A 26,776-nucleotide genomic window follows, 5' to 3' on the forward strand; every position below is an offset into this window, starting at 1 on the left:
ATAAATAAGCCTGTCAAACTTCCACCTCATTCTATGAGGCCACCCTCACCCTAATACCAAAACCAGACAAGGATGCCACAAAAAAAGAAAGCTACAGGCCAATATCACTGATGAACATAGATGCAAAAATCCTTAACAAAACTCTAGCAAACAGAATCCAACAATATATTTAAAAGATCGTACATCATGACCAAGTGGGCTTTATCCCAGGAATGCAAGGATTCTTTAATATTTGCAGATCAATCAATGTAATACACCACATTAACAAATTGAAAGATAAAAACCATATGATTATCTCAATAGATGCAGCAAAAGCCTTTGACAAAATTCAACATCCATTTATGATAAAAACTCTCCATAACGCAGGCATAGAAGGAACATACCTCAACATAATAAAAGCTATATGTGACAAATGCACAGCAAACATTATCCTCAATAGTGAAAAATTGAAAGCATTTCCCCTAAAGTCAGGAACAAGGCAAGGGTGTCCACTCTCACCACTACTATTCAACATAGTTTGGGAAGTGTTGGCCACAGCAATCAGAGCAGAAAAAGAAATAAAAGGAATCCAGATAGGAAAAGAAGAAGTAAAACTCTCACTGTTTGCAGATGACATGATCCTCTATATAGAAAACCCTAAAGACTCTACCAGAAAATTACTAGAGCTAATCAATGAATACAGTAATGTTGCAGGATACAAAATTAACACACAGAAATCCCTTGCATTCCTATACACTAACAAGGAGAAAACAGAAAGAGAAATTAAGGAAACAATACCATTCACCATTGCAACAAAAAGAATAAAATACTTAGGAGTATATCTACCTAAAGAAACAAAAGACCTATACATAGAAAACGATAAAACACTGATGAAAGAAATCAAAGAGGACACAAACAGATGGAGAAACATACCGTGTTCATGGATTGGAAGAATCAATATTGTGAAAATGAGTATACTACCCAAAGCAATCTATAGATTCAATGCAATCCTTATCAAGCTACCAACGGTATTTTTCAGAGAACTAGAACAAATAATTTCACAATTTGTATGGAAATACAAAAAACCTCGAATAGCCACAGTAATCTTGAGAAAGAATAGTGGAACTGGAGGAATCAACCCGCCTGACTTCAGGCTCTACTACAAAGCCACAGTCATCAAGACAGTATGGTACTGGCACAAAGACAGAAATATAGATCAATGGAACAGAATTGAAAGCCCAGAGATAAATCCACGAACCTATGGACACCTTATCTTTGACAAAGGAGGCAAGGATATACAATGGAAAAAAGACAACCTCTTTAACAAGTGGTGCTGGGAAAACTGGTCAACCACTTGTAAAAGAATGAAATTAGAACACTTTCTAACACCATACACAAAAAATAAACTCAAAATGGATTAAAGATCTAAATGTAAGACCAGAAACTATAAAACTCCTAGAGGAGAACATAGGCAAAACACTCTCTGACATAAATCACAGCAGGATCCTCTATGACCCACCTCCCAGAATATTGGAAATAAAAGCAAAACTAAACAAATGGGACCTAATTAAACTTAAAAGCTTTTGCACTACAAAGGAAACTATAAGTAAGGCGAAAAGACAGCTCTCAGATTGGGAGAAAATAATAGCAAATGAAGCAACAGACAAAGGATTAATCTCAAAAATATACAAGCAACTCCTGAAGCTCAATTCCAGAAAAATAAATGACCCAATCAAAAAATGAGCCAAAGAACTAAACAGCCATTTCTCCAAAGAAGACATACAGATGGCTAACAAACACATGAAAATATGCTCAAGATCACTCATTATCAGAGAAATGCAAATCAAAACCACAATGAGGTACCATTACATGCCAGTCAGGATGGCTGCTATCCAAAAGTCTACAAGCAATAAATGCTGGAGAGGGTGTGGAGAAAAGGGAACCCTCTTACACTGTTGGTGGGAATGCAAACTAGTACAACCGCTATGGAAAACAGTGTGGAGATTTCTTTAAAAACTGGGAATAGAACTGCCATATGACCCAGCAATCCCACTTCTGGGCATACACACTGAGGAAACCAGATCTGAAAGAGACACGTGCACCCCAGTGTTCATTGCAGCACTGTTTATAATAGCCAGGACATGGAAGCAACCTAGATGCCCATCAGCAGACGAATGGATAAGGAAGCTGTGATACATATACACCATGGAATATTACTCAGCCATTTAAAAGAATACATTTGAACCAGCTCTAATGAGATGGATGAAACTGGAGCCCATTATACAGAGTGAAGTAAGCCAGAAAGATAAAGAACATTACAGCATACTAACACATATATATGGAATTTAGAAAGATGGTAACGATAACCCTATATGCAAAACAGAAAAAGAGACACAGAAGTACAGAACAGACTTTTGAACTCTGTGGGAGAAGGTGAGGGTGGGATGTTTCAAAAGAACAGCATGTATATTATCTATGGTGAAACAGATCACCAGTCCAGATGGGATGCATGAGACAAGTGCTCAGGGCTGGTGCACTGGGAAGACCCAGAGGAATCGGGTGGAGAGGGAGGTGGGAGGGGGATCAGGATGGGGAATACGTGTAAATCTATGGCCTATTCATAACAATGTATGGCAAAACCCACTGAAATGTTGTGAAGTAATTAGCCTCCAACTAATAAAAAATAAATAAATAAATAAATAAAAAGAATCAATATTGTGAAAATGAGTATACTACCCAAAGCAATCTATAGATTCAATGCAATCCCTATCAAGCTACCAACGGTATTTTTCAGAGAACTAGAACAAATAATTTCACAATTTGTATGGAAATACAAAAAACCTCGAATAACCACAGTAATCTTGAGAAAGAATAATGGAACTGGAGGAATCAACCCCCCTGACTTCAGGCTCTACTACAAAGCCACAGTCATCAAGACAGTATGGTACTGGCACAAAGACAGAAATATAGATCAATGGAACAGAATTGAAAGCCCAGAGATAAATCCACGAACCTATGGACACCTTATCTTTGACAAAGGAGGCAAGGATATACAATGGAAAAAAGACAACCTCTTTAACAAGTGGTGCTGGGAAAACTGGTCAACCACTTGTAAAAGAATGAAATTAGAACACTTTCTAACACCATACACAAAAAATAAACTCAAAATGGATTAAAGATCTAAATGTAAGACCAGAAACTATAAAACTCCTAGAGGAGAACATAGGCAAAACACTCTCTGACATAAATCACAGCAGGATCCTCTATGACCCACCTCCCAGAATATTGGAAATAAAAGCAAAACTAAACAAATGGGACCTAATTAAACTTAAAAGCTTTTGCACTACAAAGGAAACTATAAGTAAGGCGAAAAGACAGCTCTCAGATTGGGAGAAAATAATAGCAAATGAAGCAACAGACAAAGGATTAATCTCAAAAATATACAAGCAACTCCTGAAGCTCAATTCCAGAAAAATAAATGACCCAATCAAAAAATGAGCCAAAGAACTAAACAGCCATTTCTCCAAAGAAGACATACAGATGGCTAACAAACACATGAAAATATGCTCAAGATCACTCATTATCAGAGAAATGCAAATCAAAACCACAATGAGGTACCATTACATGCCAGTCAGGATGGCTGCTATCCAAAAGTCTACAAGCAATAAATGCTGGAGAGGGTGTGGAGAAAAGGGAACCCTCTTACACTGTTGGTGGGAATGCAAACTAGTACAGCCGCAGTGGAAAACAGTGTGGAAATCCTTGAAAAACTGGGAATAGAACTGCCATATGACCCAGCAATCCCACTTCTGGGCATACACACTGAGGAAACCGGATCTGAAAGAGACACGTGCACCCCAATGTTCATCACAGCACTGTTTATAATTGCCAGGACATGGAAGCAACCTAGATGCCCATTAGCAGACGAATGGATAAGGAAGCTATGGTACATATACACCATGGAATATTACTCAGCCATTGAAAAGAATTCATTTGAACCAGTTCTAATGAGATGGATGAAACTGGAGCCCATTATACAGAGTGAAGTAAGCCAGAAAGATAAAGACCAATACAGTATACTAATGCATATATATGGAATTTAAAAAGATGTAATGATAACCCAATATGCAAAGCAGAAAAAGAGACACAGATGTACAGAACAGACTTTGGGACTCTGTGGGAGAAGGCAAGAGTGGGATGTTCTGAGAGAATAGCATTGAAACAAGTATACTATCAAGGGTGAAACAGACCACCAGCCCAAGTTGGATGCATGAGACAAGTGCTCAGGGCTGGTGCACTGGGAAGACCCAGAGGAATGGGATGGGGAGGGAGGCGGGAGGAGGGGTTGGGATGGGGAACACATGTAAATCCATGGCTGGTTCATGTCAATGTATGGCAAAAACCACTACAATATTGTAAAATAATTAGCCTCCAACTAATAAAAATAAATGAAAAAAATATTTAAAAAATAAAATAAAATAAATAAAGAAATAAATAAGCCTGTATGTGTGTTCACCTCTTGGTTGGATACTGGAGACACACCAGGAGCCAAGATATACCTAACTGTGTCATCAAGGGATGACAGACATGTCACCAAGCCTGATAGCCCAGAAGGATCAGGGCCATGGCAGATTTAACAATCATTCAGTCCATGCTCACTGAATCTGCTATCCTGTGCCAACCTGCACTGGCCAACATGCGGAAGACACAAGGGTGGCCCAGATAGCCATAATGGCCCTGACCTGGTGACCTTGAACTCTTTAATCAATATAAATTGACTAGATACCAGAGGAGAATTTCAGGCAAGGCTTTTGAGGGGCTTAGGCTGCAATTCCAAAAAGTGAAAATAGGAAACAAGTTCCTTTGCTCTCTCCAAAGGGGGTCAAGCTGGCTTCTTAAACAGGGTGAGGATAGGGGCGGATAGGTGGATTGGGCAGGAGGCGTAGCTTAGATGGTTTGCCCACTCCCTCAGCGGTGCTGTGGGTGGGGCAGATCATGCGCAGCACCCTGCTTTTCTTCTGGGCACTTCAGAAGTGGACATTGGTTTGTGGCCCCTTTGTATGTTTTTCTTCCTAATTGCCCCAACTGTGCATGCATGCAGTTATTTTCAGCAGTTTCTAGTTTCTTTGTTTCCTGTTGCTCCCGGAGATGTTTGTCCAAGAGCTAGCACTCCAGTGAAGGGTCCCAGGTCCCAGCCAATCTCACTGGGACCAGCCCTCACAGAGCTCTCATCCCAGAGGGAGAGAGGGAACAGTCACCAGACAGTGATATGTCGGGGGCGGGGGGGGCGGGGGGGGGGGATTGCAGCTGATGCTCACGTAGCCATGGCAGCACAGAGAAACTGCTTGTCATCGTTTGGAGCTCAGGGAAGGTTTCCTGAAGGAGATCACATCCAACGTGAAACCTCAGTGATGAACAGGAGCAAACCAGCAAAAGTGAGAGGAACGTTGGGGAACAGGATTTCAGGCAGAGGGAATAACATGTGCCAAGACACATTCTCTCCAGGGCATCTTTTCCCCCCAAGATATATGACCTTTTCCCTGCTCTTCTGAGCCACCTTCCTGGTCCACACAACTGTCTCTTTGAGGTCTTTGAGAAACAGAAGGAGCTTGTGGCTGGAGTGTTGAGGAAGCATGAGGTCTCCTTGGACCTGGCTCAGTTCCCAGGATTTCAAGGATGCCTTCCTCACTCACATGCAGCAGGCGAGACTTGGAGCAAGATGCAGTGCATTCTGGGATCTAGTAGGAGCTGAGGGTCTTGGGGTATCCTTGGATGAGACTCAAGAGACTTGGGTCCCGAATTCCCAACTCTGCCTTTCAGTTTACTGTGTGAGAGGGTACAATTTCCCCCACATCTCTGAGCCTCTGGTTTTCCATCAGTAAAATAGAAATTCTGATGGGGCAGCCTTTGTTCTAACTCTGGAACTATAAACAGGCTTCATTTCGGGTGTTAACTTTGTTCATCTGAGAAGGATTCTGAGGTTTAGTATCAAAGAGTTCTGTGATTGATTGGTGATGCCTGCTGTGGGCAGAGAGTCAGGAAGGAGAAGTGTAATGAGGGATCTGAATAGATCTTTTGGCTATCTGAAAAGTCTCTTTTGTCTCCTCTCTAATTCCAGCATCCTGTGTTTTTGCATGTAGGAGGAAGGGGACCCCCCCCCCCACACACACACACACACACTCAGAATTTAGTGAAGAGAATTTGCTCAGTTGTGCTCTCAACATCTTTTTTGCCAGGATGGAGTCAACCAGCACCACCCTCAGATATGGGCTCCTGGTCCTCCTGAAGGACCCACAGGTTACAGGTTAGGACCAGCCCTATCTCTTCTGATGTTGTCAAGCTGGGTATAAGGATCAAGTTCTAATAACACCTACCTTGCTTGGAGGCTGGGGGAGTGGGGTGGAGTGGGGTACCCATTTTTTAAAATTTACTTTTGGCTGCCCTGGGTCTTCCTTGCTATGCATGGATTTTCTCTAATTCCAGCAAGCAGGGGCTCCTTTTTCTTGCAGTATGCAGGCTTCTCTTTGTGGTGGCTTCTTTTGTTGCAGAGCATGGGCTCTAGGTAGTAGTTGTGGTGCACAGGCTTAGTTGCCCATATCATTTGGGATCTTCCTGAACCAGGAAGATCGAACCCATGTCCCCTGCATTGGCAGGTAGATTCTTAACCCCCGGACCCCCAGGGAAGCCCGGGTATCTGTTTTAGAGCATGCAAGGTGACTGCCATTAATGCAATCCTGGGCTTGAAGCCTGGAAAGTTGAGGCTAGGGGTGGGTGCCCAGGAAGACAAGCCTTCCCATTGTCAGGACTTCCTTTTTCCCACCCTTTTCTGAATGGAGCAGAACTCATATAGCAAGAGATTGACCATGTGGTGGGGCCAGAGAGGTGGCCCTGCCAGGGGGACAGGGCCCAGACACCACACACAGATGCTGTCCTCCATGAGATCCTGAGTTTTACTGACATCCTACCTCTGGGCATGCCCCGTGCCATCACCCAGGACACCCAGTTCCGGGGATACCATATGCCCAAGGTACAGGCTGAGTATGGATCCTCTGGGTTCAGCTGGTGTTTCCAGTCTCCTAGGTAGAGCTGAAAGACTGGGCCTCTCAGTATTAGGTTCCTGAATCCATCTACAGCCTGACCCCCACCCCAACCCAAGGAGGTCTTGGATTGCCAGCTCCCTGATGGAACACCAAAGCAAAGCTGTTGAGAACTAGGGCTCTGGAGTCACCTAGAATCCCTGCACCTCCACTGCCCAGCTGTGCAATTCTGGGAAAGTGACTCAACCTCTCTGAGCTTCAGTCTCCTCTATGATCCAAAGGATATAATAATACTACCACAATACTCTGTATGGTTGTGAGGATCCAGTGGATTGATGGTACATAGTAAATGCTCAAACATATTAGCTATTTTGATTATTTTTCCAACTACTGTCAACACCAAAGCCAGAGTAGTCTAATAGCTCCCGTTAAGTCATATCCCTCCTCTGCTTAGAGAGCTTCCCTGATGGCTCAACGGATAAAGAATCCTGTCTACAATGCAGGAGACACAGAAGACTCGGATTTGATCCTTGGGTCAGGAAGATACCCTGGAGAAAGAAATGGCAGCCCGCTCCAGTATTCTTGCCTGGGAAATCCCATGGACAGAGGAGCCTGGTGGACTACAGTCCAAAGGGTCACAGAGTCAGACACAACTGAGTGAGTAAGCACTCCTCTGCTTAAAACTCCCCCATGGCTCCCGTCTCTAAGTAAAAACCAAGTGACCTGGCATCATGTACCCTCCAGTCCCCTCTTTGAGCTCACCTCCTATATTGTCTTCCTAGCTAACGCCAGCCCACTTGACCTCTTCATTGTCCTTGCATGTTCTAGGGCTTCTCTTATTTCAGTGCTTTGCACCAGGGAAATGCCCTTCACTCAGAGACTCTTGTGGCTCACTCTCTCCTCTCCTAGAACTTTCTAGAAGTCACCTTCTCCAGAAGGCCTTCCCTGGCCCTCAGATGAACAAGTGCACAGTGTAGAGAGAAATGTCTGTCTGATCTGGTCCACATGGGGCATTTGCATCAGTCATTGTGAAGGAGAGAGGAGGCTCCTGGGAAATCGTGTTTTGCCCTGGAATTGCCTGGAGTGAGAAATCCCAGGTCTACCACTACTCCTGTTGCCCAAACTCAGCCTCTGTTCACCAGTGCCAAGAAGAAACATGGAGATGGAATTTGAGGGAATTAGAAAAGAGTAGCTTTAATTTCTTTGCCAGGCAAAGGGGGCCACAGTGAGCTAATGCCCTGAAGACTGCGTGGCCCACCCTGGAAGGGGTAGTAAGGAGTTTTATAGTGTTTAGGGAGCAGGATGTGATCAATTCGTGGACAGTTCTTGGATTGGTTGGCATCAAGGTGAAGTTTCAAGCATCATCAACCTTCTGGTTTCAACCAGTCTAGGGTCCATGTTCTTGTGGTCAGCAGTTTTCATCTGCTCAGTGGGTCTTCTTTTTTATTTGGGTTGGTGCTGGGGGATCTTCTTCCTGTAAAAACAAAAACAACTTACGAATGTGTGTTAGGCTTTATCTATATCTTTCAGGGAACTGGGAGTTTGGTGACTCTCTTACATGGCTGAGTTACCATCTAAATTGCTACAGTTCCTTAGCCCAACAGCTCTTCTTTGTTTCTACATCTTCACTTTTCCCAATCATTAACTCTTGAGTCAGTATTTTACTTCGAAAGACAAGGACACCAGGGGGTTGTACACAGTTTCACTGTTGTGAGCACAGCGTGTCTGAAGTTGGTTTCCGAGAAATAGACAGCGAGATGGAGATATGCATGCAAGAATTTCACCAGGGAAGCCTCCAGGGAGTGACCCCCCCTGGGGAAGCTGAGGTTGCAGGATGGGGAGCAGGTGGTAGTGGACTATGAAATGGCTGCATGGAGGCCCTGGTCGGTCCCACCTGGGGCTCTGGGACTCTGGTGCCCACAGAGCTGTCCCAAACAAGAGCAAGGGGCTGGCTTCATACTCTTGCATCAACAGTGGTTGGTCATGGCTTTCTGTGGGGAGGGGGTCTGACCAGGGCAAAGTAAGCTCCCTTTGTCAAAGGCAATTCTTGGAAAGGGATCAGGTCTGAGCTGTTAGCAGCAGACGCTCCCAGGAGCTAGAATTAAATGCCTCAGTCCCAAAGGAGGTGTGGGCAGCCACCATAGTGTCCACTACATGGGGCAGGACACCAGGGGAGGTCCAACCTTCTCTAAGTATGTGGAGATGAACTAACAACCATCAGATAAAGCATGTTTTCTCCTCCTTTCCTGACAGAGAAAACTCCCCAGTGATGTGAAAAGCAAGTTATATCTGGATATCCTCAGACTTCCTCAAAGGAATGTGACAGTTCCGGGGAGAGCTAACCCTGGCCCCAGATCCCTGCCAACCTCCTTTCCTTCCCATTTACAGCTCCATCCTACACCCCAGCCTGAGTGAGCCCAGCTCCATCCACATCCATATCCAGCCACCCCTTTATTTAAACCCTTTATCCCTGCTTCTCTTCTATGGTTATTTGTTTTGGTTTGGTTTCGTTTGGTTTGGTTTGTTTAGTCGCTAAGTTGTGTCTGACTCTTTTGTGACCCCATGAACCACAGCACATCAGGCCTCCCTGTCTGCAAGATTTCCCAGGCAAGAATACTGGAATGGGTTGCCATTTTCTTCTCCAGCAGATAGTCCCAACCCAGAGGTCAAACCCAAGTCTCCTGCTTGACAGGCAGATTCCTTGCCGCAGAACCACCAGGGACGGCTATATGTCCCTAATAATTATCCCATCTGTCTGAGGGTTAAAAAAGAAAATGAAAAATGACAAAGAACTAAAAGAACTAAGGCACAAAAGCAAACTTCATTAGTTCAGTTCAGTCGCTCACTTGTGTCTGACTCTTTGCGACCCCATGAACCACAGCACACCAGGCCTCCCTGTCCATCACCAATTCCCGGAGTCCACCCAAACCCATGTCCTTAGAGTTGGTGATGCCATCCAACCGTCTCACCTCTGTTGTCCGCTTCTCCTCCTGCCCTCAATCTTTCCCAGAATCAGGGTCTTTTCAAATGAGTCAGCTCTTCACATCAGGTGGCCCAAGTATTGTAGTTTCAGCATCAATATCAGTCCTTCCAATGAACACCCAGGACTGATCTCCTTTAGGATGGACTGGTTGGATCTCCTTGCAGTCCAAGGGACTCTCAAGAGTCTTCTCCAATACCACAGTTCAAAAGCATCAATTTGTCGGCACTCAGCTTTCTTTTTAGTCCAGCACCCACATCCATCTATACATGACCACTGGAAAAACCGTAGTCTTGACCAGATGGACCTTTATTGACAAAGTAATGTCTCTGCTTTTTAATATGCTGTCTAGGTTGGTCATAACTTTCCTTCCAAGGAGTAAGCGTCTTTTAATTTCATGACTGCAGTCACCATCTGTGGTGATTTTGCAGCCCAAAAAAATAAAGTCAGCCACTGTTTCCACTGTTTCCCCATCTATTTGCCATGAAGTGATGGGACCAGATGCCATGATCTTAGTTTTCTGAATGTTGAGCTTCAAGCCAACTTTTTCACTCTCCTCTTTCACTTTCATCAAGAGACTCTTTAGTTCTTCTTCACTTTCTGCCATAAGGGTGGTGTCATCTGCATATCTGAGGTTATTGATATTTCTCCTGGCAATCTTGATTCCAGCTTGTGCCTCCTCCAGCCCAGTGTTTCTCATGATGTACTCTGCATATACGTTAAATAAGCAGGGTGACAATATATAGCCTTGAAGTACTCCTTTTCCTATTTGGAATCAGTCTGTTGTTCCATGTCCAGTTCTAACTGTTGCTTCCTGACCTGCATACAGGTTTCTCAAGAGGCAGGTCAGGTGGTCTGATATTCCCATCTCCTTCAGAATTTTCCACAGTTTATTGTGATCCACACAGTCAAAGGCTTAAACTTCATTAACATTCTAGTAAAAATTTTACGAGGTCAATAGTAAAAATATTAGATAAAATTAGGATTTAATGGCTTCAATGATCCTTTCGATTTTATTATTTTTAAGCATTGCGATTACTGTACTGCTTAGAAGGAGAAATTTGCTTTAGGAAAATTGGGCACAGGGAGGTATAGACCATTATGTTCAAGCTAGACTGGGTCTTGTTCGAAAATCAATTATCTGTGTTCAACGTACCATTTTATTAAATTGCTTTAAGTCTCAGTTGCTTCATTCGTCACACATGGGTAACAAATTATTTCAAAATATTGTTCTAGGAACTAAATGCCTTTATGTATAACCTACTTAACTTGTGGTTTCTGTCATGTATTACAATAGTTCAGAGCCAGGTGCCTGCATCTGAACCCTGGCCATGACTCAGAATCTTCATAACACTGGAACAGTTGCATAATATAGTCAAGCCTGAATTATTTTTTGTGTGTAAAAGTGAGGACAATAGTATATGCTTCTTGGAGTTTTTATGATATTAAGTAGGGTATAAGTAAAGTATTTAAAATAGAGTCTAAAACGTGGTAACAATAAGGAAACGCTAAGCACTTTTTTATAGATAGTAATATCAATAAATGTTTCTCTTCACTTCCTTCTTGTATTATAAAATAGAGTTTTAAAAACAGGGGTGGTCGGAAATCATAGAGTTCCCAGGTGACTCAGTGGTACAGAATCTGCCTGCCAATGTGGGAGACTTGGGTTCAATCCCTGGGTTGGGAAGATCCCCTGGAGGAAGAAATGGCAACCCGTGCCATTATTCTTGCCTGGGAAATTTCGTGGACAGCATAGTCTGGTGGGCTGCAGTCCATAAGGTCACAAAGAGTCAGACACTTCTGAGGGAGTTGGACATCAAATCAGAAATCAGTGCCTCCTTCACCTTTTCTATTTTAGGGCCACAAGCTATCACTAATAAGTGTTAAAATAAATAAGTACGGGTTTCCCTGAGAGTCCATTGGTTAAGACTTCACCTTTCAGTGCATAGGGTGCAGGCTGAATCCCTGGTCAGGGAGTTAAGATCTCTCATGCCTTGTGGCCAAAAAAAGCCAAAACAAAATAGAAGCAATAGTGGCTTCCCTGGTGGCTCAGTGGTAAAGAATCTGCCTGCCAATGCAGGAGGCATGGGCTTTGATCCTTGGTCCAGGAAGATCCCACATACCTTAGAGCAACTAAGCCTGTACACTACAACTATTAAGCCAGTGCTCTAGAGCCTGGGAGCCACAACTACTGAAGCCCGCATTCCCTAGATAGAGCCTGTGCTCTGCAAACAAGAGAAGACATTGCAATGAGAATCCCTTGCACTGCAGCTAGAGAATAGCCCTCACTCTCCCCACCTAGAGAATGCCCACAGGCAGCAACGAAAACCCAGCACAGCCAAAAACAATAAATAAAAAAAAATTTTAAATAGAAGCAGTAATGTAACAAATTCAATAGACTTTCAAAATTCAAACATAGACTTTAAAAAAAAATCTTTAAATAAATAAAACTATTCCTGAAAACAAATCTTCCTAAATCTGAGGATAGATCTACCTGCATACACCACTTTTTATGTGTGGAGTGGAGACTTTCTTCCCCCTTCAATAGCAAGTGGTGAGTAGTGCTAAGGAGAGAGGCTGCCAGGGGAGTGCCTGAACTTTGGTTCTCAATGGCCTGAAAGTTCCCGAATGTCCTTAATGTTGACTGGGATGTTTACTTGTTTCCATGAATTAATGACACATATACTCTTGGATGGAGAGGCTAAGAAATCTATGACATTGCTCAAAAGCCATCAGAACAGCTAAACATAATCTGAAACAGGTGAGTGTTCTCACCAAGAGCTGAAATCTGTTTTTGTGGTCAGAAACCATGTAAGTAATACCAGAGGAGACACCAGCTTCTATGGTGCATCTTTGTGATTAAAAAAAAAAAAAAAAAAATTCTCCAAGCAAGTGGGCTGTAGATTGCATGGTATGAAGAAAAAGGACCCTTCTGGGATTTCAGTCCTGCTGTGGTGATAGCTCATGTGATTGTTGTTGTTTAGTCATTGCTAAGTTGCATCCGGTTCTTTTGCAACCCCATTGACTGTGGCCCACCAGGCTCCTCTGTCTGTGGGATTTTCCAGGCAAGAGTACAGGTACAGGAATGAGACGCCATTTCCTTCCCCAGGGGATCTTCCCCACCCAGGGATCAAACCCATGTCTCCTGCTTTGGCAAGCAGATTCCTTTCCACTGAACTACCAGGGTAGCCCAGTCCATGTGATAGCCCTGAGTAATAACAGTCATTTATTGAAGGTTTAGCATGTGCCAACTGATTTCTCACTATTTTATGGACTCTTGTGAACAGATGCTATTCTTAGGCCTGTCTTGAGATGGAGATACTGAAGTTCAGAGAGAAGTCGTTTGCTGGGTCTTCTGGCTGGGAAGTGACAGAGCTAGGATTTGAGCCCAGGTCTGCTGACTCTGTTGTAGCAGTCTGATGGCAGGTTGGAAAAGACTGCCCAGACATGGAGCATTTCAGAAAGGAGTGAGTTTATTAAGGACAAAGAACAGAGATAATGCGAGCACTGCAAGCACAGCGGACCATCCTTCTGACAGACAGGGCGAGCCAACTCTTAGAACAGTGGGTCAGCTCAAGGGAAGAGTCAATGACTTTCATGGGCTATTAGCCAGTTTTTATAGCCTCAAGATAAAGAAAACTCCTGCTGGAAGGGGGGCATTAAGTGATTGGTTAGGGTGCCATAGGATGAGAACAGGGGTGGGCATTTTACCTAATATGGAGTCAGGAAGCTGGCTGGTAAGGATCAGGAGGGCTTTTGGCAACAATTACAACAGGGTTCAGTCAGTTCCCAAGCTCATCAGAGATGAGTCTGGGGCAGGACTCCACATCTATGGTCTTGGTGTAAAGTCTCGCACCTGTGACCTTGGTTTCGGGCTCCACAGACCACAAAGTCTGCAGTCTCCCCACCCTGCTGTTCCCCAGGGCTGAGTAGACCAGGGATTTGGGGTCAACGTGTGAGAAGCCCACCTCTGTTTGCTTACCATGGACATCTGGCAGACTCCATTCTCAGGGCACCACGGTGTTCCCACTGCTCCACTCCATTCTCCACAACCCTGACCAGTTCCAGGATCCCTCCTCCTTCCAGCCCGAGAGGTCTCTGGCTGCCAACAGAGCTTTTCAGAAGAGTCCTACGCTTCTGCCCTTCTCTGCAGGTCAGTGGCCATGACTTTGTCCAGGCCAGGGGCTGCTGTGTGACTCCAGGGAGAATCCCTTACCTCTCTGCACCTCCCTCTCTAACACTAGCCAGTGACTTTGCGATTGCTGGTGTCAACTTAAAAAAAAAAAAAAAAATATATATATATATATATATATATATATATATATATATATATATATATAAACACAACCTAAAAGTTGAGAGTTATGTTTTATTTGGCAGAAATTTTTAGGATTTAAGCCCGAGAGACAGCATCTCAAATAACCCAGAGAATTGCTCCTAGGAAGCGAGGGGAAAAGCCGGATTATATAGAAGTTTTACAACAAAGGGCAGGTAGCCTGAACAGTAAGAGATTATTGTTAATTAAAGGAAACCAGATATCCCAGGTTAAGGAATTTAGCGGCTTTTCTTTGTATGGGAAAATGCAAGAGTCTGGGCTCACTGAAATCATTCCTTTCATATGTATCTCCCCTCTCAGGGGCCGTATCTTGTTTTTATTCACATCCTGAGTTCCTCAGAGTTTACCATAGGGAGTGGCTGCAGCCTAATGACTGTGGGATCGCTGGTATTGTTCCTTCCTGGGTCTCCTCAGGGCTCAGAAGTTCACATTTGGAGGGATGGAATCGCTGATAACTGTGACATCATTGTTTGCCAATTTAGCAAGAAAGTACTCCATTTCTCATTGGTTTGGAAAACACATGCTGGAGACCAGGCTCAGGGTAGATGGGAAGCACAGACATACCCTAGCCACAGTTAATCCCTGAGGTCAGTTCTCACTCAGGAACTATAGATTGTGCCAAGCCTATGGAAAACACCTGAAAGGTTTTTGTGTTTTTTTTTTCCCATTTGCTAAATAATAATAATTTAAAAACTAATTAAACATAAACCTCGAACGTCTAGGTAAAATAAACAGCACATTTAATTCAAAATAGAAAATGCTTTTAAAATTATCAGTTTTGTTAGAGTTATCTAAAAATTAGACAGCTTTGTGAATGTGAAATGTGAAACCCAAACAACTCCATTTTAACATAGCACCGCCATTTTGAGTAAAACCCCCTCCCGAGGAGAGAAAACAAAACTTTAAGACAATGAAACTCAACGAGCCAATCAGGGGAAGACAGGAAGCCCCTCACCTCCTTACTCTAACCCACCAATCAATAGCTAACAAGACATCCTTAGTTAAAGAATTAACCAATCCCCTTAAGCTTCCCGTTTTCCCCACTATAAAGTATAAAAATAGATCATCACCATCACTTGGGGGCTCTCTCCACATGGCCATTAGGTTGTGTGGAGGGAGTCCCTGCTCGAGCTTGTAATAAAGTTCCTCACTGCTCTTGCATCGATCAGCAGCTCCTGTGGTGTTTGGTGGGATTCCGCGATCCGGGTACAACAGTGAACACTGGCTAATCATTTTATTTAAACTACTTTTTAATTATACATGTGAAGGAGGAAACAGACAGAGCTGGACTCTGTCTCAGGCCAGGCTGCGAACATAAGGCTACATGCATGGTCACCCTCCCAGTGGACTCTGAACTTTGTGCCCGGTGTCTATAGAAGTGACAGACCAATGGGAAACCAGACCCCCAGATAAAAGAGCCTCAGGACTGGTACTTGGACTCTCCATTGCCTAAAAGAAAATGCTAATTATCTCTGTAACAGAACAAAGTCGTAAATTCCATTATGTTTATGGGGATATGACCACAGTCCTATTGATACATGCCCACTGTTTATCTAGTCTTGTGACACATGAATCATGGGTTAACTTCGATCGTATCTCTCTTTTACCTTGTCCAGACTAGTTTCAAGGAATTTGGGGAGGCGGGTTTGAGCAAGTACACTTAGGGTATATAAGATTTTCACAAAAACTGGTTGGGGTCCTTGGCTAATAGGAGACTCTGCCTTGGGCCCGCCACTGTAATAAACTGCACTCCACTATCTGCACTGTCCTTCTGAGTGAGTTTGTTTCCTGGAACTCGTGGCTACAACACATGTAAAGTAAAGTGAAAGTTGCTCAGTAGTGTCCGACTCTTTGGGACCCCATGGCCTATACTGTCCATGGAATTCTCCAGGCAAGAATACTGGAGTGGGTAGCCTTTCCCTTCTCCATGGATCCCTGGGATCCCAACCCAGGGATCAAACCCAGGTCTCCCACATTGCAGGCATATTCTTTACCAGCTGAGCCACAAGGGAAGCCCAAGAATACTGGAGTGGGTAGTCTATCCCTTCTCCATCAGATCTTCAATCGAGCAGATCGAACCAGGGTCTCCTGCATTGCAGGTGGATTCTTTACCAACTGAGCTATGAGGGTAAAGCAAACACTTAATAAAAAATTAATCCTGCAGAACGAGAGTATATAAAGTGAAAGTATGGCAGTTCCCCTGGCAGTCCAGTGGTAAGGACTTGGCATCTTCACTGCCAGGGCCCAGGTTCTGGGATCCCTGGTCTGGAAACTAAGATTCTGTAAGCCATGAGGCAGGGTCTAATTAATTAATTATGAATTAATAATAGAATGAAAATAAAGTCCTCCTCCCCATCCTATTCCTAGATCACAAGCTATAAACTTAGTGATAAGCATGGCTAATGATTTCTTACACATCCTTCAAATTTTGTTTGTTCAAATGCACATATAAATATGAATCTATGTATAGTTTGACAAAAATAAGTGCTCTTAGCATCCCATTGTGGACCTTTATTTAGCCATCCATCTTGGATATTGTACCTTTGCAGCATGCAGAGTTCTAACTCTTTCTTCTTAATGTTTGTGTGGCTTCTTTCGTTGAGACACCATAATTTATTCACTCATTCCCATATTGATGTGGATTGTTTCAAGGTTTTGGTTTTTTTTAGTTTGCTCTTTTTTAAATTATTTTTAACTGAAGGATAATTGCTTTACAGTATTGGTTTGATTTCTGCCAAACATCAACATGATGTTTCGAGTGTTTCTCTTTGCTGCAGTGTACACTGTTCTACATGGGTCTCCAGCATCTCCAGAGAGTGTTACTGAAAGAGCAGTCTCTAGGAGCAAATTCCTGGGTCACATGCATTCATTGAAGAAGCTACTGCTTTCACTGTTCTGTACAGCTGAAACTAACACAAACCGTAAACCAACTACAGTTCAATAAAAGAGGCTACACCTGGGCTTCCCTGGTGGCTCAGTGGTAAAGATTCTGCCTGCCAATGCAGGAGACACAGCTTCAAGCCCTAGTCCGGGAAGATTCCACATGCCAAGGAGCAGCTAAGCCCATGTGCCACAACTATTTAACCTGTGTTCTAGAGCCCAGAAGCCACAACTACTGAGCCCCCGGGGTGCAGCTACTGAAGCCCATGCACCGTAGAGTCCCTGCTCTGCAACAAGAGAAGCCTCCGCGATGAGAAGCCTGAGCACCTCAACTGGAGAGTAGCCTCCTCTCACTGCAGCTAGAGAAAGCCTGCCCAGTAATAACAAAGACCCAGCACAGCCAAAAACAGATAAATTTTAAAAAATTGTTGTTTTTACAGAAGCAGTTATTGCCTGATTCTGTGGGCTGCTACTGAAAGACAAAAGGATGCAGACCCAAGGATGACCTTAAGCAGGGCTAATCCATCATTTTCCCACCTGATTTTTTGGTGTATTTGAAACATGGTTGATTCCTGGGGTTTTGGAAAGTCCCAGGACCTCACTTTCCCAGTATCTCAGGGAAGATACTGAAATGACTCAGTCTATCTTCTTCACAAACCCAGGGGCAACTTTGCTTCTCAGATGGAGCTGTCCACACTCATTGAGGTGATCACCTAGGACGTACCTGCCTTCACAAGTAGACGAGAGTATGTGACATCTTGGCTTATGGGAGAAGGAAGTTTCAATGTTCATGGACGAAATCAGGAAAGATTTCTGAACTGAAATCCCAGTCTTAAACTGTCAGTGGCTCGGACAGTGGCTCAGAGGTCATCTCTGACCTGTCTCTCTCTCCAGGTCTCCTGTTATCTCTAATCTGTCCTTCCCAAGCCCTTCTCTCTGTCTCTCCCTCCTCATCTTTGATCTCAGTCTCCCTGCTCCCCTTGGGTGCTGAGTATGCCCCAGAGAGTCTCTGGCCCGGACTGAGCTCTTTCTCTACCTGACGTGGCTGGTACAGCACTTCTCGCCCACCTCGCCACTGCCTCCTGTGGGCCTGGACCTGCAGACCCAGGACAGCTTTCCAGCTCATCCTACAACCAGAACAGCTCCTGCAGGGCCATGCCCACTTCTGACATGGAGCATCTGTCCCCTGGCTGGGACCCTGTGCCTTCCTTCCATTGTCTAGCCTCAGTTTCCCTAAATGCACAACATTATTGTCCACAAATAGGCTCTGGGGTCTGACACTCTGGTTTGGGGCTCCCTTCACTCAATGGGAGTTCTATCCCCAGCTCCCAGAATGGCAGCTGGCATACAGTAGGTGCTCAATAAACATTTGCTGCATGAATGCAGGGGGGTTTTGTTTTGTTTTTGCATTTTTAAAATCTATTTTATTCAAGTGTAGTTGATTTACAATGTTGTGTTAATTTCTTCTGTACTTCAAAGTGATTCAGTTATACATATGCATACATTCTTTTCAATTATAGCTTATCAAAGAATATTGAATGTAATTCCCTGTACTATTCAGGAGGACTTTGTTGTTTATCCATTCCATATATAATAGTTTGCATCTGTTAATCCCAAACTCCCTCTACTTTCCTCCCCCACCTTCCTTTCTTTGGTAACCACAAGTCTGTTCTCTGTGTCTGTGAATTTATTTCTGTTTTGTAGTAAGTTCATTTGTGGTCATATTTTAGATTCCACTTATAAGTGATATCATATGGTTTTGTCTTTCTCTGTCTGACTTACTCAACTTAGAATGATAATCTCTAGGTTCATCCCTGTTTCTGTAAATGGCATTATTTCCTTCTTTCTTTGGTGGAATAATATTCCATTGTATGTATATACCAAATCTTTAGGCTGAATGAATGTGTTTCTTCAATAAATCCCAGCTCTGACACTTTCTCTACTATGTGACCTTGGTCAAGTGATTTTCCACCTCACAGCCTCAGTTTCCTCACCTGTAAAGTGGGGTAATAAAAATACCTGCCTCACAGACCATTCAACAAATTATTTATCAAACATCTGCTACATACTAGGCTCTGCTCTAGGTGCTGAGAATACCACAGGGAACAAACAGGGAAAGGTACTTACATTTGCAGAGTTGACATTTATGTGTGTTGAAGGAGGGAGATGGGGTAGATAATAATTAACAGACAAGAAATAACTAAAAGGTATGGGATGCTTTGTGTGTGTGTGTGTGTGTGTGTGTTTCTATTTATTTTTATTAGTTGGAGGCTAATTACTGTACAATATTGTAGTGGCTTTTGCCATACATTGACATGAATCAGCCATGGACTTACATGTATTCCCCATCCCGATCCGCCCTGCCACGTCCCTCTCCACCTGATCCCTCTGGGTCTTCCCAGTGCACCAGCTCCGAGCACTTGTCTCATGCATCCAACCTGGGCTGGTGATCTGTTTCACCCTAGATAATATACATGTTTTTATGCTGTTCTGTCGAAACATCCCACCCTCGCCTTCTCCCACAGAGTCCAAAAGTCTGTTCTGTACATCTGTGTCTCTTTTTCTGTCCTGCATATAGGGTTATTGTTACCATCTTTCTAAATTCCATATATATGCATTAGTATACTGTATTGGTCTTTATCTTTCTGGCTTGCTTCACTCTGTATAATGGGCTCCAGTTTCATCCATCTCATTAGAGCTGGTTCAAATGTATTCTTTTTAATGGCTGAATAATATTCCATGGTGTATATGTATCACAGCTTCCTTATCCATTCGTCTGCTAATGGGCATCTAGGTTGCTTCCATGTCCTGGCTATTATAAACAGTGCTGTGATGAACACTGGGGTGCACGTGTCTCTTTCAGATCCGGTTTCCTTTGTGTGTATGCCCAGCAGTGGGATTGCTGAGTCATATGGCAGTTCTATTTCCAGTTTTTTAAGAAATCTCCACACTGTTCTCCATAGCGGCTGTACTAGTTTGCATTCCCACCAACAGTGTAAGAGGGTTCCCTTTTCTCCACACCCTCTCCAGCATTTACTGCTTGTAGACTTCTGCATAGCAGCCATTCTGACTGGCATGTAGTGGTACCTCATTGTGGTTTTGATTTGCATTTCTCTGATAATGAGTGATGTTGAGCATCTTTTCATGTGTTTGTTAGCCATCTGTATGTCTTCTTTGGAGAAATGGCTGTTTAGTTCTTTGGCCCATTTTTTGATTGGGTCATTTATTTTTCTGGAATTGAGCTGCAAGAGCTTCTTGTATATTTTTGAGATTAATCCTTTGTCTGTTGCTTCGTTTGCTATTATTTTCTCCCATTCTGAAGGCTGTGTTTTCAGCTTGCTTATAGTTTCCTTTGTTGTACAAAAGCTTTTAAGTTTAATTAGGTCCCATTTGTTTAGTTTTGCTTTTATTTCCAATATTCTGGGAGGTGGGTCATAGAGGATCCTGCTGTGATTTATGTCAGAGAGTGTTTTGCCTATGTTCTCCTCTAGGAGTTTTATAGTTTCTGGTCTTACATTTAGATCTTTAATCCATTTTGAGTTTATTTTTTGTGTATGGTGTTAGAAAGTGTTCTAATTTCATTCTTTTACAAGTGGTTGACCAGTTTTCTCAGCACCACTTGTTAAAGAGGTTGTCTTTTTTCCATTGTATATCCTTGCCTCCTTTGTTGAAGATAAGGTGTCCATAGGTACATGGATTTATCTCTGGGCTTTCAATTCTGTTCCATTGATCTATATTTCTGTCTTTGTGCCAGTACCATACTGTCTTGATGACTGTGGCTTTGTAGTAGAGCCTGAAGTCAGGTGGGTTGATTCCTCCAGTTCCATTATTCTTTCTCAAGATTACTGTGGTTATTCGAGATTTTTTGTATTTCCATACAAATTGTGAAATTATTTGTTCTAGTTCTCTGAAAAATACCGTTGGTAGCTTGATAAGGATTGCATTGAATCTATAGATTGCTTTGGGTAGTATACTCATTTTCACAATATTGATTCTTCCAATCCATGAATACGGTATGTTTCTCCATCTGTTTGTGTCCTCTTTGATTTCTTTCATCAGTGTTTTATAGTTTTCTATGTATAGGTCTTTTGTTTCTTTAGGTAGATATACTCCTAAGTATTTTATTCTTTTTGTTGCAATGGTGAATGGTATTGTTTCCTTAATTTCTCTTTCTGTTTTCTCCTTGTTAGTGTATAGGAATGCAAGGGATTTCTGTGAGTTAATTTTGTATCCTGCAACTTTACTATATTTGTTGATTAGCTCTAGCAATTTTCTGGTAGAGTCTTTAGGGTTTTCTGTGTAGAGGATCATGTCATCTGCAAACAGAGTTTCACTTCTTCTTTTCCTATCTGGATTCCTTTTATTTCTTTTTCTGCTCTGATTGCTGTGGCCAACACTTCCCAAACTATGTTGAATAGTAGTGGTGAGAGTGGGCACCCTTGTCTTGTTCCTGATTTTAGGGGAAATACTTTCAATTTTTCACCATTGAGGGTAATGCTTGCTGTGCATTTGTCATATATAGCTTTTATTATGTTGAGGTATGTTCCTTCTATGCCTGCGTTATGGAGAGTTTTTATCATAAATGGATGTTGAATTTTGTCAAAGGCTTTTGCTGCATCTATTGAGATAATCATATGGTTTTTATCTTTCAATTTGTTAATGTGGTGTATTACATTGATTGATCTGCAAATATTAAAGAATCCTTGCATTCCTGGGATAAAGCCCACTTGGTCATGATGTACGACCTTTTAAATATGTTGTTGGATTCTGTTTGCTAGGGTTTTGTTAAGGATTTTTGCATCTATGTTCATCAGTGATATTGGCCTGTAGTTTTCTTTTTTTGTGGCATCCTTGTCTGGTTTTGGTATTAGGGTGAGGGTGGCCTCATAGAATGAGTTTGGACGTTTACCTTCTTCTGCAATTTTCTGGAAGAGTTTGAGTAAGATAGGTGTTAGCTCTTTTCTAAATTTTTGGTAGAATTCAGCTGTGAAGCCATCCGTTCCTGGACTTTTGTTTGCTGGAAGATTTCTGATTACAGTTTCGATTTCCGTGCTTGTGATGGGTCTGTTAAGATCTTCTATTTCTTTCTGGTTCAGTTTTGGAAAGTTATACTTTTCTAGGAATTTGTCCATTTCTTCCAAGTTGTCCATTTTATTGACATAGAGCTGCTGGTAATAGTCTCTTATGATCCTTTGTAGTTCAGTGTTGTCTGTCCTTCTGCAATTTTCTGGAAGAGTTTGAGTAAGATAGATGTTCAGTTCATTTCAGTTCAGTCGCTCAGTCGTGTCAGACTCTTTGCGACCCCAGTCAGAATGGCTGCTATCCAGAAGTCTACAAGCAATAAATGCTGGAGAGGGTGTGGAGAAAAGGGAATCCTCTTACACTGTTGGTGGGAATGCAAACTAGTAGAGCCACTATGGAGAACAGTGTGGAAATTACTTTAAAACCTGGAGATAGAACTGCCATATGACCCAGCAATCCTACTCCTGGGCATACACACCGAGGAAACCAGATCTGAAAGAGACATGAGCACCCCAATGTTCATCGCAGCACTGTTTATAATAGCCAGGACATGGAAGCAACCTAGATGCCCATCAGCAGATGAATGGATAAGCAAGTTATGGTACATATACACCATGGAATATTACTCAGTCATTAAAAAGAATACATTTGAATCAGTTCTAATAAGATGGATTAAACTGGAGCCCGTTATACAGAGTGAAGTAAGCCAGAAAGATAAAGACCAATACAGTATACTAATGCATATACATGGAATTTTTAAAAGATTGTAACGACAACCCTATATGCAGGACAGAAAAAGAGACACAGATGTATAGAACAGACTTTTGGACTCTGTGGGAGAAGGCGAGGGTGGGATGATCTGAGAGAATAGCATTGAAACATGTATATTATCAAGTGTGAAACAGATCTCCAGCCCAGGTTGGATGCATGAGACAAGTGTTCAGGGCTGGTGCACTGGGAAGACCCAGAGGGATAGGATGGGGAGGGAGGTGGGAGCAGGGATCAGGATGGGGAACACATGTAAATCCATGACTGATTCATGTCAATGTATGGCAAAACCCACTACAATATTGTAAAGTAATTAGCCTCCAACTAATAAAAATAAATGAAAAAAAAAAAAAAACACCTCCCCATTCTCAGTTCCCCCCAGCCCTTGGCAACCACCTTTCCACTTCCTGTCTCTATGAATTTGGCTGCTTTGGATAGATTATGTAAGAGCAATCATGCAGCATTTGTCCTTTTGTGACTGGCTTACTTCATTTAGGGCTTCCCTCGTGGTTCAGTTGGAAAAGAATCTGCCTGTAATGTGGGAGACCTTGGTTCGATCCCTGGGTTGGAAAGATCCCCTGGAGAAGGGCATGGCAACCCACTCTGGTATTCTGGCTTGGAGAATTCCATGGGCTGTATAGTCCATGGGGTTGCAGAGAGTCGGACACAACTGAGTGACTTTCACTTTCACCTTTTACTTCACTTACCATGATGTCCTCAAGGTTCATCTATGGTATAGTATGAGTATAATTTCGTTCCTTTGTAAGGCTGAATAACGTTCACTCTATGGATATACCACATTTTGCTTATCCAGTCATTCCTCTGTGTCAGTTTTATTAATTCATTTACTCACTTACTTAACAAATTATACACCTGACACAGTAGCTGTGGATAAAACTGACAGAGTTTACACTGCCCTCAAAGTGTTTACATTCCTGTATGTTTGGAAACAAATAATAAGTAAAAAGCAAAAGATATGCCATATCAAACTACTATATATAAAATAAACAAGATCCTACTGTATAGCACAAGAAATTGTATTCCATATTCTGTGACAAACCATAATGGGGAAAAATATGAAAATATATATGTGTGTGTGTGTATGTGTATGCATGCTACATTGCTTCAGTCGTGTCTGATTCTTTGCAACCCTTTGGACTCAAGCCCACAAGACTCCTCTGTCCATGGGATCCTCCAAGCAGAATACCGGTGTGGGTTGCCATACCCTCCTCCAGGGTATCTTCCCCAACCAGGAGTCAAAACTGTGTCTCTTATGTCTCCTTTCTTGGCAAGTGGATTCTTTACCACTAGTGCCAGCTGGTTCAGTTCAGTTCAGTTCAGTTGCTCAGTCGTGTCTGACTCTTTGTGACCTCATGAATCACAGCACACCAGGCATCCCTGTCCATCACCAACTCCTGGAGTTTACTCAAACACATGTCCATCGAGTCGGTGATGCCATCCAGCCACCTCATCCTCTGTCGTCTCTCTTCCTGCCCCCAATCCCTCCCAGCATCAGGTCTTTTCCAATGAGTCAACTCTGCATGAGGTGGCCAAAGTATTGGAGTTTCAGCTTCAGCATCAGTCCTTCCGATGAACACCCGGGACTGATCTCCTTTAGGATGGACTGGTTGGATCTCTTTGTAGTCCAGGGGACTCTCAAGAGTCTTCTCCAACACCACAGTTCCAAAAGCATCCATTTTTCGGCGCTCAGCTTTCTTCACGGTCCAACTCTCACATCCATACATGACCACTGGAAAAACCACAGCCTTGACTAGATGGACCTTTGTTGGCAAAGTAATGTCTCTGCTTTTTATTTTTTTTTATTTTTTCCAAGCAAATGAATACTTTTATTAACATGGTAAATTTTTTTTTTAAACACACGGTAGGGTTTTTTACCTCAAATGCTTGTCAGGTCTGCTATTGAAATGAACTTACAGCTAGACAATTTACGAATCTTGAAGATACCTAGTCCCTGTCCAGTTTAGGGTCCAAAACAGCCCTTGCTTTTCTTCTCCAGACCTTTAAGAGCCTTTGCAAATATCGCTTTCATTTCATGTCCAGAACCCCCTGAAATGTATCAGGGTATCACAACCATTACATAGAATATGGAGACCTAGCTTGTGTCCTATTCTAGGTTCCGTGTCATATAACGCTGAGTTACCTTTTTCAAACAAGCTGACCAGACAGGTTACATTGGACAGTGTCCCGCATAAAATTTAAAACTTTGAACAAAATACATTTCTCCTCCTTTGGTCTCACACATAAATCAAAGTACCCAAATAATAATATCATCCTCCAGCCCTTCTTCTGGTTCATCAGTCCCAGCCAGATCAGCTCCAGTCATAGTCCCAGTTGAAGTCTGGTCCCTTCTTCAGCTTCTTTAGCGATCACTGCATGGAGTCATCTTCCAGAAATAATGTAGTTCCTTCAGGACCTTCAGAGCTGGAGAACCCCAACTCTGAGTCTCATTTGTCACACACAGACCCAAAGTTCCAGGGAGCTATCAGGTCACACAAGAAAGATTAAAGCACCTCAAAACTTAGGAACAACGAAAGCCCAGGAACAAATGTGGCTGCTGCAAGAGCTTACAATCTAGGCCCTAACTCTTGTGAGTGCATTTTCCAAATAAAAGTTACCTCCCCAAACAAAAACATTTAACAGTCAAAACTGGAATTGAGGTCATTAACCACAGACCATAGCAGAAACGTAGTGTAAGTGAGAACAGAGTGTAGACAGAAGGCGGGGTGGGGGGAGAAAGAAAGAGAAAACAAAAGGCTCTCTGGTTTCAGCTTCTCCAGGGTGTCAGCCAATCTCCATCAGTTGACCAGAATCCATTGGCTGTAAACCGCCGACCCTCCTTCAGGACGACTCGCTCTTCTCTATCCGCCGCACCAGCTCCACCAGCATCTCTGCCATCTTCGCGATCTCCTTGGCCTTCTCCTCCGCCTTCTCGCACCTTTTGGTCCCCCGGCCCTCGACTCCGTCGTCCGGATTCTGCAGGTGGTTGAGCGCGCTCTCCTCCGAGGCCTCCACCTGCGTCTTTATCTGGATGAGCATATTGTCCATCTCCCACAGCTTGCTCCGGTTCCGCAGGTAGGCCCGCCCGTGCTCGCGGGACAGCACCGCGATGTCCTTGCGCATCTCGTTGATGACCGGCAGCAGGAACTGTTCGAAGTCCTCCTCAGGCTCCAGCACCTCCACCTCCTCCAGCTCCGCCAGCTCCACGATGTCCAAGGGCCGCATCTTCCCCGCTCTTCCCGAACCACAGGACGCGAGGCGGGAGCAGAGAAGCGGAGGACAAAATGGAGGCCACGTCTCTGCTTTTTAATATGCTATCTAGGTTGGTCATAACTTTCCTTCCAAGGAGTAAGCGTCTTTTAATTTCATGGTTGCAATCACCATCTGCAGTGATTTTGGAGCCCAAAAAAATAAAGTCTGACAGTTTCTACTGTTGCCCTATCTATTTCCCGTGAAGTGATGGGACCAGATGCCATGATCTTAGTTTTCTGAATGTTGAGCTTTAAGCCAACTTTTTCACTCTCCTCTTTCACTTTCATCAAGAGGCTTTTTAGTTCCTCTTCACTTTCTGCCATAAGGGTGGTGTCATCTGCGTATCTGAGGTTATTGATATGGTTAGTCACTCACAATCTTTGCAATCCCATGGACTATAGTACTCCAGACTCCTCTGTTCATGGAATTCTCCAAGCTAGAATGCTGGCATGGCTTTCCATTTCCTTCTCCAGGGGATCTTCTTGACTCAGGGATAACCCAGAT

General features: G+C 43.1%; 1 protein-coding gene and 1 long non-coding RNA gene across 2 annotated transcripts; both read right to left on the reverse strand.

Annotated features, from left to right (window-relative positions):
- Positions 1-8,319: 8,319 nt before the first annotated feature.
- Positions 8,320-15,539, reverse strand: LOC133051174 (uncharacterized). The gene is made up of 3 exons (XR_009691790.1): positions 15,403-15,539; positions 13,979-14,098; positions 8,320-8,490 (listed from the first exon to the last, which is right to left on the reverse strand). It is a non-coding gene; the product is annotated as an uncharacterized LOC133051174 (long non-coding RNA).
- Positions 15,540-24,809: 9,270 nt separating this feature from the next.
- On the reverse strand, positions 24,810-26,306 carry LOC133054394 (MORF4 family-associated protein 1-like). The gene has a single exon (XM_061139360.1). It carries the CDS (start codon positions 26,243-26,245, stop codon positions 25,862-25,864), a length of 384 nt encoding a protein of 127 aa, XP_060995343.1. The 5' UTR covers positions 26,246-26,306; the 3' UTR covers positions 24,810-25,861.
- Positions 26,307-26,776: the final 470 nt, after the last annotated feature.

Source organism: Dama dama, chromosome 4 (genome assembly GCF_033118175.1).
Source record: "Dama dama isolate Ldn47 chromosome 4, ASM3311817v1, whole genome shotgun sequence".
Lineage (NCBI taxonomy): Eukaryota > Metazoa > Chordata > Mammalia > Artiodactyla > Cervidae > Dama > Dama dama.

Excerpts from the sequence above, each read along its gene's own strand:
- LOC133054394 (XM_061139360.1), bottom strand. The coding sequence starts at position 26,245 with ATGCGGCCCTTGGACATCGTGGAGCTGGCGGAGCTGGAGGAGGTGGAG.